Source organism: Elephas maximus, chromosome 4, assembly GCF_024166365.1.
Source record: "Elephas maximus indicus isolate mEleMax1 chromosome 4, mEleMax1 primary haplotype, whole genome shotgun sequence".
In the NCBI taxonomy this organism is placed as follows: domain Eukaryota; kingdom Metazoa; phylum Chordata; class Mammalia; order Proboscidea; family Elephantidae; genus Elephas; species Elephas maximus.
In genome coordinates this window covers 180,683,824-180,699,523 of record NC_064822.1, presented here as the reverse complement: position 1 = coordinate 180,699,523, position 15,700 = coordinate 180,683,824, and the positions used below count along the sequence as shown (strand labels likewise).

General features: G+C 45.2%; 1 protein-coding gene across 4 annotated transcripts in view; it reads left to right on the top strand.

Moving 5' to 3' along the window:
* LOC126076011 (cytokine receptor common subunit beta-like) overlaps window positions 1-15,700 on the top strand; it is a 54,663-nt gene that overhangs the window by 20,964 nt on the left and 17,999 nt on the right. The window contains exons 1-5 of one of the 4 annotated variants that reach the window (XM_049884347.1): window positions 1,412-1,430; window positions 1,550-1,624; window positions 7,783-8,033; window positions 8,668-8,881; window positions 10,241-10,431. In XM_049884347.1, coding sequence (XP_049740304.1) covers window positions 7,958-8,033; window positions 8,668-8,881; window positions 10,241-10,431 — 481 coding nt within the window. In that variant the 5' untranslated portion in view covers window positions 1,412-1,430; window positions 1,550-1,624; window positions 7,783-7,957. The other 3 variants (XM_049884346.1, XM_049884348.1, XM_049884349.1) reach the window with 3 other exon arrangements.

The following is a 15,700-nucleotide window of genomic DNA, read 5'->3' as shown; positions in this document are numbered from 1 at the left end:
GGGGAGGTCAGCAGAACATTGGGGGCTGAGAGGTTTCCAAGGCACGTGGGGCCTGGGCCAGAGGAGGACCCCTGAGCACCAGAATCCGGGATCAAGGGGTCCCCCAGGTTTGCAGAGGCTGGGGCTCAGACTGCAGACAGATAGAGACTGCCCTGTTACCTGTTGAGTTGATTCTGACTGATGGCGACCCCATATGTTACAGAGCAGAACTGTCCCATAGGGTTTTCTGGGCTGTACTTTTTATGGAAGCAAATTGCCAGGCCTTTCTTCTGCAGCACCACTGGGTAGGTTCAAACCACCAACCTTTAGGTTAGTAGTATAAACCATTTGAGCCACTCAGGGACCTAAAGTCTGTCCAATACCCACAGTTTACAGATAAGGAGACCGAGCAAGGCTTAAAGACAGCAAGTGGCACACTCAGGGTCATGCAGCCAGGCAGAGGCTGAGTTGAGACTGGAGCTTGTCTCTTGGCTCTGGGCCCAGGAAGGGCTCCCAGAAGCAAAGATGGAGCCTGAATGTACTGTACCCATACAGCTGCCTAGTCTCACACTCCGGGCCCTGGGGTCTGGGAAAGAGAGGACCATGTCCTTCCTGTAACTTCTAAGGCCCTGGTTGTTCCTAGCCATCCCCTTTTTGGCTCGACATTTCTGTTGTGAGCTTGTTACCTGTGAAGCCACCTAAATCTCATGCCCACTGTCTACACACTGCATCCAGCTTTTTATGTCACCAATGGGGCACTACAATCCCCACACTCCGCCCTGTGCCGGGCCGGACAGAACCAGGGAGAGACGGGAGGAAGGCATGCACTCTGGATCCTCTGTCCTCAAGAAGATATATTCATTCATTCATTCATTCCACACACTGTCCCAAGGGGTACCTCTGTGCCAAAGCATGTGCTGACCACCAGGGAGAGAGATGTGAGCCACATATAAACTTAGCCCTGAAGACAGTGTGTGTGTTACAGGGCAGGAGCATGATCACTGATGACTATGGCACAGTGCGGGGAGGTTCAGGGCACACTAGGCAAAATCGGAAGCTGGGGGAATCCAACTAATTTCAGCTAACATTGTTGAAGAGTATCATGTACCAGAAACCATTCCCTCTAAAACCCTTTGAGGTTTGTAGACGATCATCTCCAAGTAACAGATGCTGGATCTGAGACTTGGAGAAGTTATCTGCAGGTAATTTTTTAAGGCCACACACTCTAAGAACTAATGGAGCTGGGAGTCAAACCCAGGTCTCTATGGCTCTGGGACCCTTACCTGCTCCACTATTTGGAGCAGCTACTCCCTGTCTGCACGGGGAATTCAGGGAAGGCTGCATGGAGGAGGCTTCTTTGAACAGAGATGAGAAGTGTGTGTAGAAGTTTACAGAAGTTTACGACAGCGAGTGGGAGAAGTATTTCTGGGAGAAGGAACAACATTTGCAAAGTCAGTGAGATACCAACAACATTGGTGTCCACAGTTCTAAGAAATCAATGATGTCTTTGAAGTGTCTTTCGTGCTGAAACAGACTTGGGCTGCATTGTTTCCTCTTTTTTGCTTTGCAGCATAAGTAGGAAGTGCACCGGGCTCACTGTTGTCTGGAGACCCCAGCGGAAGGTGGACCTATCCACCACGGAGAGGTATTGCTGGATCTCGGGGCAGGGCTGAGGGGTGGGGGGACATACTGTGTGGGGAGCAGAGCGGGTTGTGGGGAGTCCTGGATGGAAAGGGACAGGGAGATCCTGGGGGACATGTGGGCAGATGTGCTCTGGGAGTTGGGAAGGTTGGGCACCAGGTCCCCCAGGCAGGCATTGGAATGAAGGATAGCCTGGGGTGCTTTCATTCGGCTTGGGTAAAGTTGTTTTTTTTTTTTTTAATTGTAGTTTAGATGAAGATTTACAAAGCAAACTAGTTTCTCATTAGACAGTTAGTACACATATTGTTTTATGACATTGGTTAACAACCCCGTGACAAGTCAACACTCTCCCTTCTCGAAGTTGGGTTTCATATTACTGGTTTCCTGTCCCCTCCTGCCTTCTAGTCCTTGCCTCTGGGCTGGTGTGCCCATTTAGTCTCATTTTGTTTTAAAAGCCTGTCTAATCTTTGGCTGAAGCCTGAACCTCGGGAACGACTTCATTACTGAGCTAAAAGAGTACCCAGGGCCCGTACTCTCAGGTTTTCTCTAGTCTCTGTCAGGCCAGTAAGTCTGGTGTTTTTTGTGAGTTAGAATTTTGTTCTACATTTTTCTCCAGCTCTGTTCAGGACCCTCTATTGTGATCCCTGTCAGAGCAGTCAGTGGTTGTAGCTGAGCACCATCTAGTTGTCAGTCTGGTGGAGGCTGTGGTAGATGTAGTCCATTAGTCTTTTGGACTAATCTTTCCCTTGTATCTTTGGTTTTCTTCATTCTCCGCTGGGCTCAAAGAGGTGAAACCAGTGGAGTATCTTAGATGACTGCTCACAGGCTTTTAAGACCTCAGACACTACTCACCAAAGTGGAACGTAGAACATTTTCTTTATAAACTATGTTATGCCAATTCAGCTAGTACCCTGAGACCATGATTTCCACAGCCCTCAGCCCAGCAATTCGGTTCCTCAGGGAGTTTGGATATGTCTATGGAGCTTCCATGACCTTGCCTTGGACAAGTTGTTCTGGCTGCCCCAGTATTGTGTACTGTCTCACCCTTCACCAAAGTTACTGTTTATCTACTGTCTATTTACTATTCTTCCATCCCTACCCTTCCCTTCCCTCATAACCATCAAAGATTATTTTTTTGTGTGTGTATAAACCTTTTGATAAGTTTTTATAGTAGTGGTCTCATACAATATTTGTCCTTTTGTGGTTGACTTATTTCACTCAGCATAATGCCCTCCAGATTCATCCATGTTGTGAGATGCTTCACAGACTCATCATTGTTTGGGTAAAGTTTTGAGAAGGGCTACACAGGGATGGGGTGTTGTTTCTCATCCGCATTCCTGTTTGGTGGTCCTCAGATAGGTACTTAGGCCCTGTCTGGGCAGGAAGGACATCTGGGTTGGAGGAGAAAGCTTGAGAGTCAGGTACCTGTGTTCTGTCCCTTGCTTTGCCACTGAAGTGTAGGTGACAGTGAGAATATTCCCTGTCCACGTTAAGCTTCTGCCTTTTCATCTTTAGAATAAGGGTATTGGAGGTGACATGCTCAGAGACCCCTCCCAGCTCTGACACAAAGATTTAGGAGTGGGGGGGAGGGGAAGGGGGATTTGGGAAGAGAGGAAGGGGATGCCGAAGCTGTTGTTAGTTGCCGTTCCATTTGTTCCGATTCATAGTGACCCTATGTACAACGGAACGAACACTGTCCAGTCCTGTGCCATGTGCACTATTACCGTTACTCTTGAGCCACTTTTCAATCCATCTCATTGAGGGTCTTCCTTTCTTTCTCTGACCCTCTCCTTTACCAAGCATGATGTCCTTCTTCAGGGATTGGTCCTTCCTGTCCAGGAGTACATGAGACAATTCTTGCCATCCTTTCTTCTAAGGAGCACATTGGTCATACCTCTTCCAAGACAGATTTGTTCATTCTTGGGACAGAGCAAAGTATATTTAATATTCTCCACCAACCCCATAATTCGAAGACAGCAATTCTTCTTCTCTCTTATTAATTTTCCAACTTTCACCTGTATATGGCGATTGGAAAGACCATGGCTTGAATCGGGCCTACTTTAGTCTTCAAAGTGACTGCTTTTTAACACTTTAAAGAGGTCTTTTGCAGCAGATTTGCCCACTACAATATGTTTGATTCCCTGACTGCTCCTTATATGGGCATTGATTGTGAATCCAAGTAAAATGAAATCCTTAACAACTTCAAGGTTTTCTCTGTTTAGCATGGTGTTGCTTATTGGTCCAGTTGTGAAGATCTTCATTTTCTTTATGTTAAGGTATAATCCATACTGAAGGCTGTAGTCTGAGCTTCAATAAGTGCTTCAAGTCCTCTTCACTTTCAGCAAGCTAGATTGTGTCATCTGCATATCACTGGTTGTTAATGGATCGTCTTCCAATCCTGATGCTTGGTTCTAAAATGTCAAACTAACCTTGCATGTTGTTGTTATTTTGTGCCATCAAGTCGATGCTGACTCATAGCAACCCTATAGGGCAGAGTAGAACTGCTCCATAGGGTTTCCTAGGCTGTAAGCTTTAAGGGAGCAGATTGTCAGGTCTTTTCCTCTTGTATGAATTGTATATCCTGTATATCTTGTACAAATTACATTTGATTGTTGTTTTAGTTATCTGGTGTTGCTATAACAGAAATGCCACAAGTAGGTGGCTTTAATAAAGAGAAATTTATTTTCTCACAGTTTAGGAGGCTAGAAGTCCAAATTCAGGGAGCTGGCTCTAGGGGAAGGCTTTCTCTCTCTGCTTTGAGGGAAAGTCCTTGTGTCTTTGAGCTTTTGCTCTTAAACAGTCGTCACATGGCTTGACTTCTCTCTTTCCCCTTCTCTCCTCTGCTCACTTGTTTAATTTCTTTTATATCTCAAATGAGATTGACTCAAGATATACCCCACATTAATCCTGCCTCATGAACTTAACAAAGACCACTCATTTCCAAGTGGGATTATAACCACAGGCATAGAGGTTAGGATTTACAACACATATTTTGGGGGAACCTGATTCAGTCCATGACAATCATGGTGTATTATTTTTCTTATACATTGTTGGATTCAATATGATAATATTTTGTTAAGGATTTTTGTGTTTATGTTCACTGGGACTATTAGTCTTTAATTTTCTTTTATTGTTGTGTCTTAAGGGTAATGATGACTTCATAAAATGAATTGGAAAGTATTTCTCCCTCCGAGTTTGTGTAGAATTGATACTATTTATTAGAACTCATGAGCAAAGCCATCTGACTCTGGAATTTGTGTGTGTGTGTGTGTGTGTGTGTGTGTATGTGACAGTATTTAGTTACAAATTCAAAAATTTTAACAGATACAGGCTTTTGCAAGTTTTCTAATTCTTCTTGAGTTCTTATAATTCGTGTCTTTTAAGATATTTTTCCATTTTATCTAAGTTGCCAAATTTATTGGCATAAATGTTCATAATATTCTGTTATTATCCTTTTAATGACTATATAATTTGTAGTTATGTCTTCTGCTTTATTCCTGACATTGGTAATTTGTATTTGCTCTCTCTCTCTTTTTTTTTTGTTGATCAGCCTAACTAGAGGTTTATCAATTTTATTGATTAAACAAACGACAAACAGCATTTGTATTTTCTCTAATTGTTCTTCTGGTTTTTATTTCATTGATTTATTTTCTTAATAATTTCTTTCCTTTTACCTATTTGTATTTAATTTTATATTCTTTTTCTTGCTTCTTAAGTAGGAGTTTAGTTTGTGTATGTTTCTTCTCTGGTATAATCATTGAAAGCAATATATTTCCTTCTAAAAGTTGTTTTAACTACAGCCCACACATTTTGATACTATTGACTTTCCATTTTTATTCAGTTCAAAATATTTTCTGATATTTTGGTTCTTTCTTTGACCTAGGGGTTATTTTGTTGTCGTTGTTGTTAGTTGCCATCAAATTTGCTCCGACTCATGGCAATCTTGTGTATAACAGAACAAAACACTGTCCTGTCCTGTGTCATCATAATTGTTGGTATGTTTGAGCCCATTGTTGTAGCCACCATGTTGATCCATTCATGAAGGATTTCCGTACGCTGACCTTCCACATTTCTAAACATGATGTCCTTTTCTAGCACTTGGGCTTTCCTGATAATGTGTCCAAAATAAGCAAGATGAAGTTTTGCCACCCTCGCTTCTAAGGAGCATTCCGGTTGTACTTGCTCCAAGACTGATTTGTTCCTAATTGTTACAGATAACGAGAAATAATTATTTAGAAGAGTCTAATTTCCAGTGGTTCCCTGGGTGGTGCAAGCCATTAAGTGCTCCATTACTAGCTGAGAGGTTGGCGATTCAAACTCACCCAGAGGTGCCTTGGAAGACAAGCCTGGCAATCTGCTTCTGAAAGGCCACAACCTTGAATAGCCTATGGGCCAGTTCCACATTGCACACATGGGGTCACCATGAGTCAGGATCAACACGATGGTAACTAACAAAATTTCCAAATATTTGAGGATTTTCCAGGAATCTTGCTGTTATTGACTTCTAATCTAATTAGAAGATAATCTCTGTTTCAATTGTTAGAAATTTATGGAGTCTTGTTTTATGGCACAGAACATGATACATCTTGGTGAATGATCATGTGTACTTGAGAAGAATGTTTCTTCTTCAGTTGTTGGGTTGGATAGTCAATAAATGTCAATTAGACCCAGCTGGTTGATGGTGTTGTTCAAGTCTTCTATACCCTTACTGATTTCTGTCTAGCTGTTCTGTCAACTACTGAGAGGGGAGTGTTGACATTTCCAACTATAATTACACACGTGGTGTCATGGATTGACTTGTGTCCCCCCAAAATACCTGTCAACTTGGCTGGGTCATGATTCCCAGTATTGTATGATTGTCTACTGTTTTATCTTATGATGTGATTTCCCCATGTGTTGTAAATCCTATCACTATGATGTAATAAGATGGATAAGTGGGAGTTATATTGATGAGGTCTACAAGATTAGTCTCTTAAGCCAATCTCTTTTGAGATATAAAACAGGGAAGTGAGCAGAGAGACATGGGACCTCTTACCACCAAGAAAGCAGTGCCAGGAGCAGAATGCGTCCTTCGGACCTGAGGTTCCTGTGTGGAGATGCTCCCAGACCAAGGGAAGACTGATGACAAGGACCTTCCTCCAGAGCCAACAGAGAGAGAAAGCCTTCTTCTGGAGCTGACACCCTGAATTTGGACCTCTTCAAAGCGTTGAAGAGCAAAAATGTCACCCTGAAGACTAAGGTGCACCTGACCCAAGCCATAGTATTTTCAAGCACATCATATGCATGTGAAAGCTGGACGATGAATAAGGAAGAGGGAAGAAGAGTTGACGCCTTTGAATTGTGGTGTTGGTGAAGAATATTGAATATACCATGAACTGCCAAAAGAACGAACAAAAATGTCTTAGAAGAAGTACAAGGATGGCAAGACTGTGTCTTACATACTTTGGACATGTTGTCAGGAGGGATCAGTCCCTGGAGAAAGACATCATGCTTGGCAGAGTACAGGGTCAGCGGAAGAGAGGAAGACCCTCAACGAGGTGGATTGACACAGTGGCTGCAACAATGAGCTCAAACATAACAACGATTGTAAGGATGGCGCAGGACAGGGCAGTGTTTCGTTCCATTGTGCACAGGGTCGCTATGAGTTGGAACTGACTCGACGGCCCCTAACAACAACAGAAACAACCTACTAGACTGTGAGAGAATAAATTTCTCTTTGTTAAAGCCATCCACTTGTGCTGTTTCTGTTTTAGCAGCTCTAAATAACTAACACATGGTGTCTGCTTCTCGTTTCAGTTCTGTCAGTTTTTGCTTCATGCATTTTGAAGCTCTGAGGTAATGAAATGTGTTCAGAAAAGAGTTCACACAGCAGGCCTAACTGCTATCCTCAATTTCATAGCAGATCTACTCAAACACACAGAATTTCCAGAAATGAGGCCCAGTCACCAGCATCATGGTGACTGGGGTACTGCTGCAGACATGAGGGGACTCAGGCCCAGAGGGGAAGTCTCTGGCCCAGGGTCCCAGTCTGAGGCAGGTGCAGGGACTAAAGCCCAGGCTTCCTGCTCCCCTTCAAACAGGGTATTCTCTCCCCATCACTGGCCATATCCCTGAGGGTGGGGAGTGTCATGGTTTGACGGTATCTCATATCTCCTTTCTCAGCTCCTGGGGGAAGAACACAGTGGAAGGAAGAACAACAAAAGCTGTTAAGATAGGCCTGGCCTGGTCCCCAGCCTGAGAGGGACAGAAGATTCCTGGGCAGTGAGGAATCCCAAAACTACCTGAAGTGTAGACCCACCTCTGTCGGCCACCTGCGTATCCAGAGCTGACCAGGGAGATGGCGCTGACTCGGTGGCTGCTCTCCATCGTCCTATTGGCTCTGTGCTGGGGTTGCAGCATGGCGGGGATCCAAGGTGAGTCCAATTGCTCCCTCCCTTTGCTTGCCCCCCCTCCTCACTGCTGGGCCCTGTGGGTGAGGCCACCCTTCCACTCTATCCCCTGGCCCCTCCTCACTTCTGGACTCCACTGCTAAGGCCACCCCTCCATTGTATTCCCAAGGAAGCCCCCAGAGGCACCAGTGGCTCCTGTCCTGCCTCCCAGCTCCCTTGCCTTCATTCCTTCTCTCCCTGTTCCACCCTGGCCGCCTTCCCTCCTCTCCCTCTGCCTGCACCCTCCTGCTATCCTTTGCCTGGTCTCCCAGTAAGTCTATCTGAGGCTTCTCTGCCCTCAGCCCTCAGTGTAGCTTTTGAGCCTCTGACCTCCAGGTGGGCTGCTCCAGACTTTCCTCTGTCTCCTCCTTCTGCACCAGACACTCTGCTGCTCTGAGCAGCCTCCCGCATTTCCCACCTCTGTGCCTTTGCTCCTGCCAGGCCCTCTGCCTGGATTCTTTTCCTGGCTTTGTCCCCAGCAACCTCCTCCTGATGTTCGGAAGCCCTGCTGGGGTGACCCTCTGGCTCTTGGAGCAGAATGAACCCCCACGCAAAGAGTTCTTACAGAACTTGGCTTCTCTTTAAGGGTGGGAACCAAATTCCCTTTTCTAAACATCAGGCTGGACAGAACAGACACCACAGCTGACGGGAGAGACAAGGGACACATGGAGGGGGGGAGGGATGACCCCTCCTGCCTCTCCCCGGTCAGAGGCTGTCCCCCTGCAGAGCCTGCGCTGCTATAACGACTACACCAGCCGCGTCCAGTGCAGGTGGGCGGACACCGAGGCTGCCCAGCGGTACATCAATGTGACCCTCTATCGCTGGCGGGACAAGTGAGTGACCCCGGTGGGGCGTGTAGAGTGAAGAGAGGTCCAGGGTCAGCCTAGGGGTGGGGGGTGCCCAGCGGACCAAGCACAAGGAGACTGCCAGGAGCTCTGGTTCTAGCAAGCAGGCTGCCAACCAGGCCTAAGGCTGGTATCTGCTGTTCAGGCTTCTGGGAGTGTATTATTACTGTTGTTATTGTTGATGGTGATAATCTCCCATTCCAGGCATTCCACCTGCCTTATCTTAGTTCTACTGGCTGTGAGGCGGGCAGGGCAGGAGAGGGTGCCCAGTTCTCAGATGAAGGGCACAGGGTTGGAGAGGGTTCCCAGTTCACAGACGAAGGGGGCAGGCAGGAGAGGGTGCTCAGTTCTCAGATGAGGGGGGCAAGGCAGGAGAGGACACCCAGTTCACAGATGAGGAAACCAAGACCCCTCTCCTGGCAGCATGGAGGATGAGTGTCAAAGCTGGGCAGATTCCTCTTTTCTGAGAAACTTAAGGGACCAGGCTCCATGTCCTCCTAGGGCCTTCCCACCTCCCTGTGTGGGGTTTGCCCTTTTCCCACGTCATGTCTCCCATGCTTCACTGTTGGGGAAGGAGCTCCCATCATTTTGGGATGTCGGTGAGAGTCCAAATCAGCCATAAGAGTGATGATGAAATGTCTGGATAGAATCTCTGGGTGGGGAGACCCTCCCCACGGAGGCTGCCCCTGGGGAGGAGTGGCCTCTGCTACACCCCACAAGGCCCCCATTTCACTTTCTCTCTCCTGCTTTCTGTATGCCTCCAGCTCACCCCCTCCACCTTCCTCTGACCCCCACTACCACACCCCCATCCCTGCCTTCAGCCTGTGACCTGCTTCCTACTGCAGGAGGCAACAGAAGCCTCCAGAAATCCCCCAGCCACCCAGTTCTAGTTTCCTAGATTGCCTGTAACTAAGTATTGCTAACTCGGGCTTATAAGAACAGAAATTTCTTACCTCACGGCTCTGAAGGCCCGTACCTTCCACCCCCTGATTCTGAAAGGCAGGATACCCCAGGGCTTAGTCTTGGAATTAGCTCTAAAGTTACCCACTCTTGAAGCCTTCCCTGAACCCCTTTTCCAAGTTGCTCCCTCAGCCCTTCAAACCCACACATCTCCTCTGCCGTATTTGTCTGAACAACGTTTTCTCCATCTGACACGCTACATCTTTCATGTCTAATGTGTGTCTCCTCCCACCAGGATGTCAGCTCCATGCGCGGGGACTCGTGCATGTTTTGCTCACTGCCTGGCCCCTGCCCCCGGATGATCTGGCACGTAGGAACCGCTCTGTAAGCATTTGTTGAACAGTGATTCTGATTTACTCTGGGCTAATGTGTGTCCTCTCCTGGCAGTTACCCTCCAGAGCCAGTGCCCTGTGATCTCAGCGACGACATGCCCTGGCCAGACTGCCCTTCTCCACCCTGTGTGTCCAGAAGATGTGTCATCTCTCACAGTTTCTTCGTCACTGGTGACAATGACCACTTCTCCTTCCAACCAGACAGGCCTCTGGGTGCCCAGCTCACCGTTACTCTGACCCAGCATGGTGAGGGCCTGGGGTCCCTGGCCAGGGCTTGGTCACCTGTCTGGACAGTGGTCACCAGGGGTGGCTTGGGTTTAGGAGGTAGACCAGGGAGTTGGGGTCTTCCAGAGGTGGAGATACTGTCTTGGGGTTGGGTTTGGGTCTCTTGAGGGAAGAGGAGATGGTCTCACCATGGAGGCTTTGGAGCAGCTACAGCTTGAGGAGGTTCTAGCCAAAGGGACCTCCTACTACCCCTGGCTACTCCCACCACCTGCCAGGCCATTGGTTTCCAGCACTGAAGCCTTTCCTTAAAGAACAGCCATCCTCCCTATCCAGGTAGAAACTTTACAGCTTGCAAAACTCATTCATCAATGTGTTCACAGCCAACTTCTGCAACAACCCATTTTAGAGATGAAGCACTGAAGCCCAGAGAAGTAAAGTGACTTTCCCAAAGTCTCACCACTGAGCAATAACGGCAGTGGTTGGTCAGACATATTGAGAGTTTCCTGCACTTCGCAGATGGAGCTTAGCACCTTCCTGCTCTTGCTGAGTGGCCCCCACAGTGTCCTTGTGTGTCCTTGCAGCACATGAAATGATGACTGGTCTTGAGTGGGTGTAGATGAGCATTTTTATAGAAGTAGTTAAGTTACAGAGCCCTAGTGGTGTAGTGGTTAAGAGCTCGACTGCTAACCAAAAGTCGGCAGTTTGAATTCACCAGCTGCTCTTTGGAAACCCTGTGGGGCAGTTCTACTCTGTCCTACAGGGTCACTATGAGTTGGAATCGACTCAATGGCTACGGCTTTGGTTTTTTGGTTTAGTTAGGTTATATTTGACTGTATATTAGAAAGAAATATAACCAGCATTTCAAATTCATGGATTCAGGGAAATTATTGCTTAGAATGAAAAGCAGTCTGTTTTTATTTAAATGGCTATGATTATAAAAGTTTATGTTGATGTGGCAAAAACCATGCAGGTGGCTGGCTTTTAGTAGACACTGCCAACTCTTATTTAATTCTCAAACAATGCCAAGTTATGTGCTATTATGACCGCCATTTGACTGATGATGAAATTGGGACAGAGAGGAAAGTGACTTTCCCAAGGTCACTCAGGTGTTGGAGAAAGAGATGAGACTGGAACCCAGGATCGTATGACTTTAGCACCTTTGATGCAAACACTGGGCCACCTATTGTCCCTTGTAAGTGTCTGACAGGGAGTAGGCTCAGGCCTTTGCTTCCTGCCTCTTTTCACCTAAAGCTGTTGTCTTGAAGACTGGAATCAGAATTAGGCTGTCCCAAATGGATTTCAAACAACGCTTCAAAGCATATGTTTGATGGATGTGAATGGAGATCAGAGTGGAGAGGCCGCAAACAGGGACACAGTAGATACAGTCAGCTGCGATAATTTACCTGAGGCAGGTGTGCGTCCTGTGGAAGGGCAGAAGGCAAGGAGCCCCTAAGGGATCAAGACAGGCTTCCTTCAATTTCCACTCCACTTCTATACTAAAAAGAGTCCTGATGGCGCAATGATTAAGCACTCAGCTGCTTCGAAAAGTCAGCATTTCAAACTTACCAGAGGCCCCGTGGGAGAAAAGACCTGGCTCTCTTCCCCCATAAAGATTTACAGCCTAGGAAACCTTATAGGGGAGTTTTACTCTGTTCTATAGGGTCGCTGTGCGTCAGAATTGACTTGACCGCACACAGCAACAACAACCCACCTTAAAATCATCTGGGTTTTAGTTCCTTATTGTTATTGTGTATTTTATTTTTACTTTATGCAGTAACAATTCTTTTTTGCTTGACTATGGGTGTTTTTATGGCTGTTACTGGTTTCTTTGTTCATCACTGATTCCAACATTGTACTTTTCTTTCTTAGATTTTTTTTTTATCTGAAGTGCATCCTACAGTAATTTTTTTCAGAAAAGATCTGAAAACTTTTCCTTGTCCTTATATAATCAAAATGTGTAGCTTTGCTTTCTTTCTCTTGATCTTTAAGGAACATATAACTTTTTATGATTCTAGGTTTAAGCATATTTTCCCTTAGTATTTTGAAGATCGCTATCTATTAGAGTTCAAGGTCACTCGTGAGAAATCTCGTGTCAACTTGACCCTTGTTCTGTTGAAGGTAACCTGTTTTGCTGTTGCCATGATTTGTTTCCTTCTGTAAGCTTCTAGGAGTTCTTAGACTGAAATTTCACCAACTTTTATGTGACTGAGTATGGCACTTTAAAACGTGAATCTTGCTTTTCAGTTTTTAGACTGTTATCTCCTCTTAAGCCCCGTGAAGTTTCCTTCTGTTATTTCCAAGTGTATCTGTTGGGCTGGGCAGGGAAAATCCCCAAACAACAGTGGCTTAAACAACAGAAGCTTATTTCTCCCTCACATAAAATGTCCAGAAGTAGGCAATCTCAGGCTGGTGTAGTTGCTCCAGTGACATGAGGGATCCAGGCTCCTGTCATTCTGTTTCACCATTTTTGCATATGGCTTCCATCCTGGAAGTAACCTTAAGATCCAAGAAGGCTGCTGGCACTCCAGCCATCATGTCCAAGTTACAGGCAGGAAGAAGGAGGAAGGGCAGAAGGAACCTCTCCCATCTGAGTCAGCCCTCTTTAAGCAGCCTTTTTGGAAGGTGCATCTAATACTTCCACTCACATCTCCTTAGACAACATTTAGTCATATGGTCCTACACCTAGAAGCAAGACAGTCTAGGAAATACAGCCTTTTCTATTTAGAAGCCAAAAGCTGGGCTTCTGTTACCAAGAAGGAAGAGGACAGGTAGGTAGCTACACTCTGCTATACCTGCTCTTGATTCTCTCTGCCCTCTGCTTCTGGCTGTGGGAACACTGGGATCTCAACACTAGGTCTCAACTTTTCAACTTTCCCTCTTTTTGCCCATTTACTCTCAATTCTAGGGGAATCCCTTATCTTCAACGTCTACCTCTATGACATGATCATTTGTAGTGTTCCATTCATTATTGGGATTTTAAACAAAATTATGGGTCTCATAGTTCAAATTCCATCAACTATGGTTATGTGTTTTTTTTTTGGGGGGGGGGAGTGTTGTTTTATTTAGTTTAGCAGTCTATTATTTTAAAAAGCTATGATTTCTCCAGTCTCCCTGCGAATGCTAATTTAGTTGTGTTAAAGTTTTCTGTTGTTTCTTCTGTGTGTGTGCATGCCTACAGGAGAGTCTGTTGAGCCAGTGTATGTCAGAACAGACAGGTATGATGCTGATGCTTGGGAAATATACCTTCTGTTGGTGTAGCGGTTGAGGGCACAGACTCTGGAGCCAACCTGCTGTGAGTTTCAATCCCAGCCTGTCCCTTATTAGCTGTGTGATCCTGGACAAGTTACTTAATGTCCCTATACCTGTTTTCTCATCTTAAAATGGGGATTCCAATAGTAACCTACACATATATTTGTGTAAATACCTGTAAAGCCCTCTGACAAGAGCCTGACTCATGGTGAGCATTCAACAAATGTCAGTTACCAACATGAATTTTGTGTGTGTATGTGAACTTCCTGCTTGTGTTATCTGATGACTTTTGAATTTGTGTTAACCTTTTACAGTGTAAAGATATTAAACCCTTCTCTATAATTTGGGGGCAAAAAAAAAATTTTTTTTTTTTTTTTGCACTTTACCTTTTGTTTCATGGTTTGGTTATTTTTTATAAAATAGAGAGATTTTTGTCTTTATATAGTTATATCTGTCAGGCTTTGTCTCCCTTATTTCTTCCAGTGTTTTTAAGTTTAAATAGTTGGCTTGCAAGTTTAATATGTTTTAACGTTATGTTAAAAGTATTAATGAACTTGATGTTTACTTGAGGAACGATGTGAGATGAATTGGGAGGGCTATGAGGTGCTGGGAGGGGACAGACTTGATCTGCTCTGCTCTCAGGTTCCCACATTTGAACATCTGGGACATTTCACTTCCTCTATCAGTTTCTCCATCTGTGAAATAAGTGGACTAAAATCTTTTCAGTTGGATGAGTAGGTTCTTAGTTGATTCCCAGTTTGTTGAATTGGTATTAGTTTCCTGGGGCTCTGTGCTGAGAAGGATTTCAGAGGCTAAGAGTGCAATGATTGATTACTGATGCCTGTTGTGGGTGTGGGTTGGGAGGGGGTGGATTGTGTGCTGTGCACTTGCCATTCTGGGTTTCTGGATTTCTGAGGGGCTCCAGCTCCTACATTCCATAGCCTAAGGCCAGCATAGAATATTTACATCTTATATGTGCTCATACTGAATTTTGGGGGGTCTGAAAGTCATCCCTCAGCAATCAGACATGGAAGCTTCAGGAAGGCATGAACCGTATCATTCCATGAATGCATCTTCTTGCCTAACCCAGTAGATTGCAGGAGATACACATTTGCTTTGGATTAATAGAATGATTTCATGAGAAGTCCCTAAAGGTTACTTGCATATATTCATTCATTCACCATTGCCCCCAAAATACCCTGAGCCACTACATTGCAGGCCACAGGGACAGAGACGGGCATATAATACCCAGCCTTCCACGAACTCATCATCTACTTGCAGAGACAGACATGGAGACACATAAATCCATCATGATGTGATAGGACCCTGGTGGAAGGATTTAAAATGGGCTATAGCGGGACACCACCACTTGTCTGTCCGTTTGTCGTACTGTGGTGGCTTGCATATTGCTGTGATGTTGGAAGCTGTGCCACTGGTATTTCAAATATCAGCAGAGTGACCATTAGCGGACAGGTTTCAGTGGAGCTTCCAGACTAAGACAGACCAGAAAGAAGGATGTGGCATTATTCTTCTAAATAACTAGTCAGCGAAAACCTTATGAATAGCAGCGGAACACTGTCTGATACAGTGCTGGAAGATGAGCCCCTCAGGTTGGAAGGTGCTCAAAATACCACTAAGGAAGAGCTGCCTCCTCAAAGTAGAGCTGACCTTAATGACATGGATGGAGTAAAGCTTTCGGGACCTTCATCTGCTGTTGTGGTACAACTCAAAATGAGAAGAAACAGCTGCAAACATCCATTAATAATCAGAACATGGAATGTATGAAGTATAAATCTAGGAAAATTGGAAGTCATCAAAAATGAAATTGGATGCGTAAAGATCGATATCATAGGTATTAGTGAACTGGTACTGGCCATTTTGAATTGGAATATCATATAGTCTACTATGCTGAGAATAACAAATTGAAGAGGAATGGTGTCCCATTCATCATCAAAAAGAACATTTCAAGATCTATGCTGAAGTATGATGCTGTGAAAACCAAAACCGTTTGCAGTCGAGTTGATTCCAACTCATAGCAAGC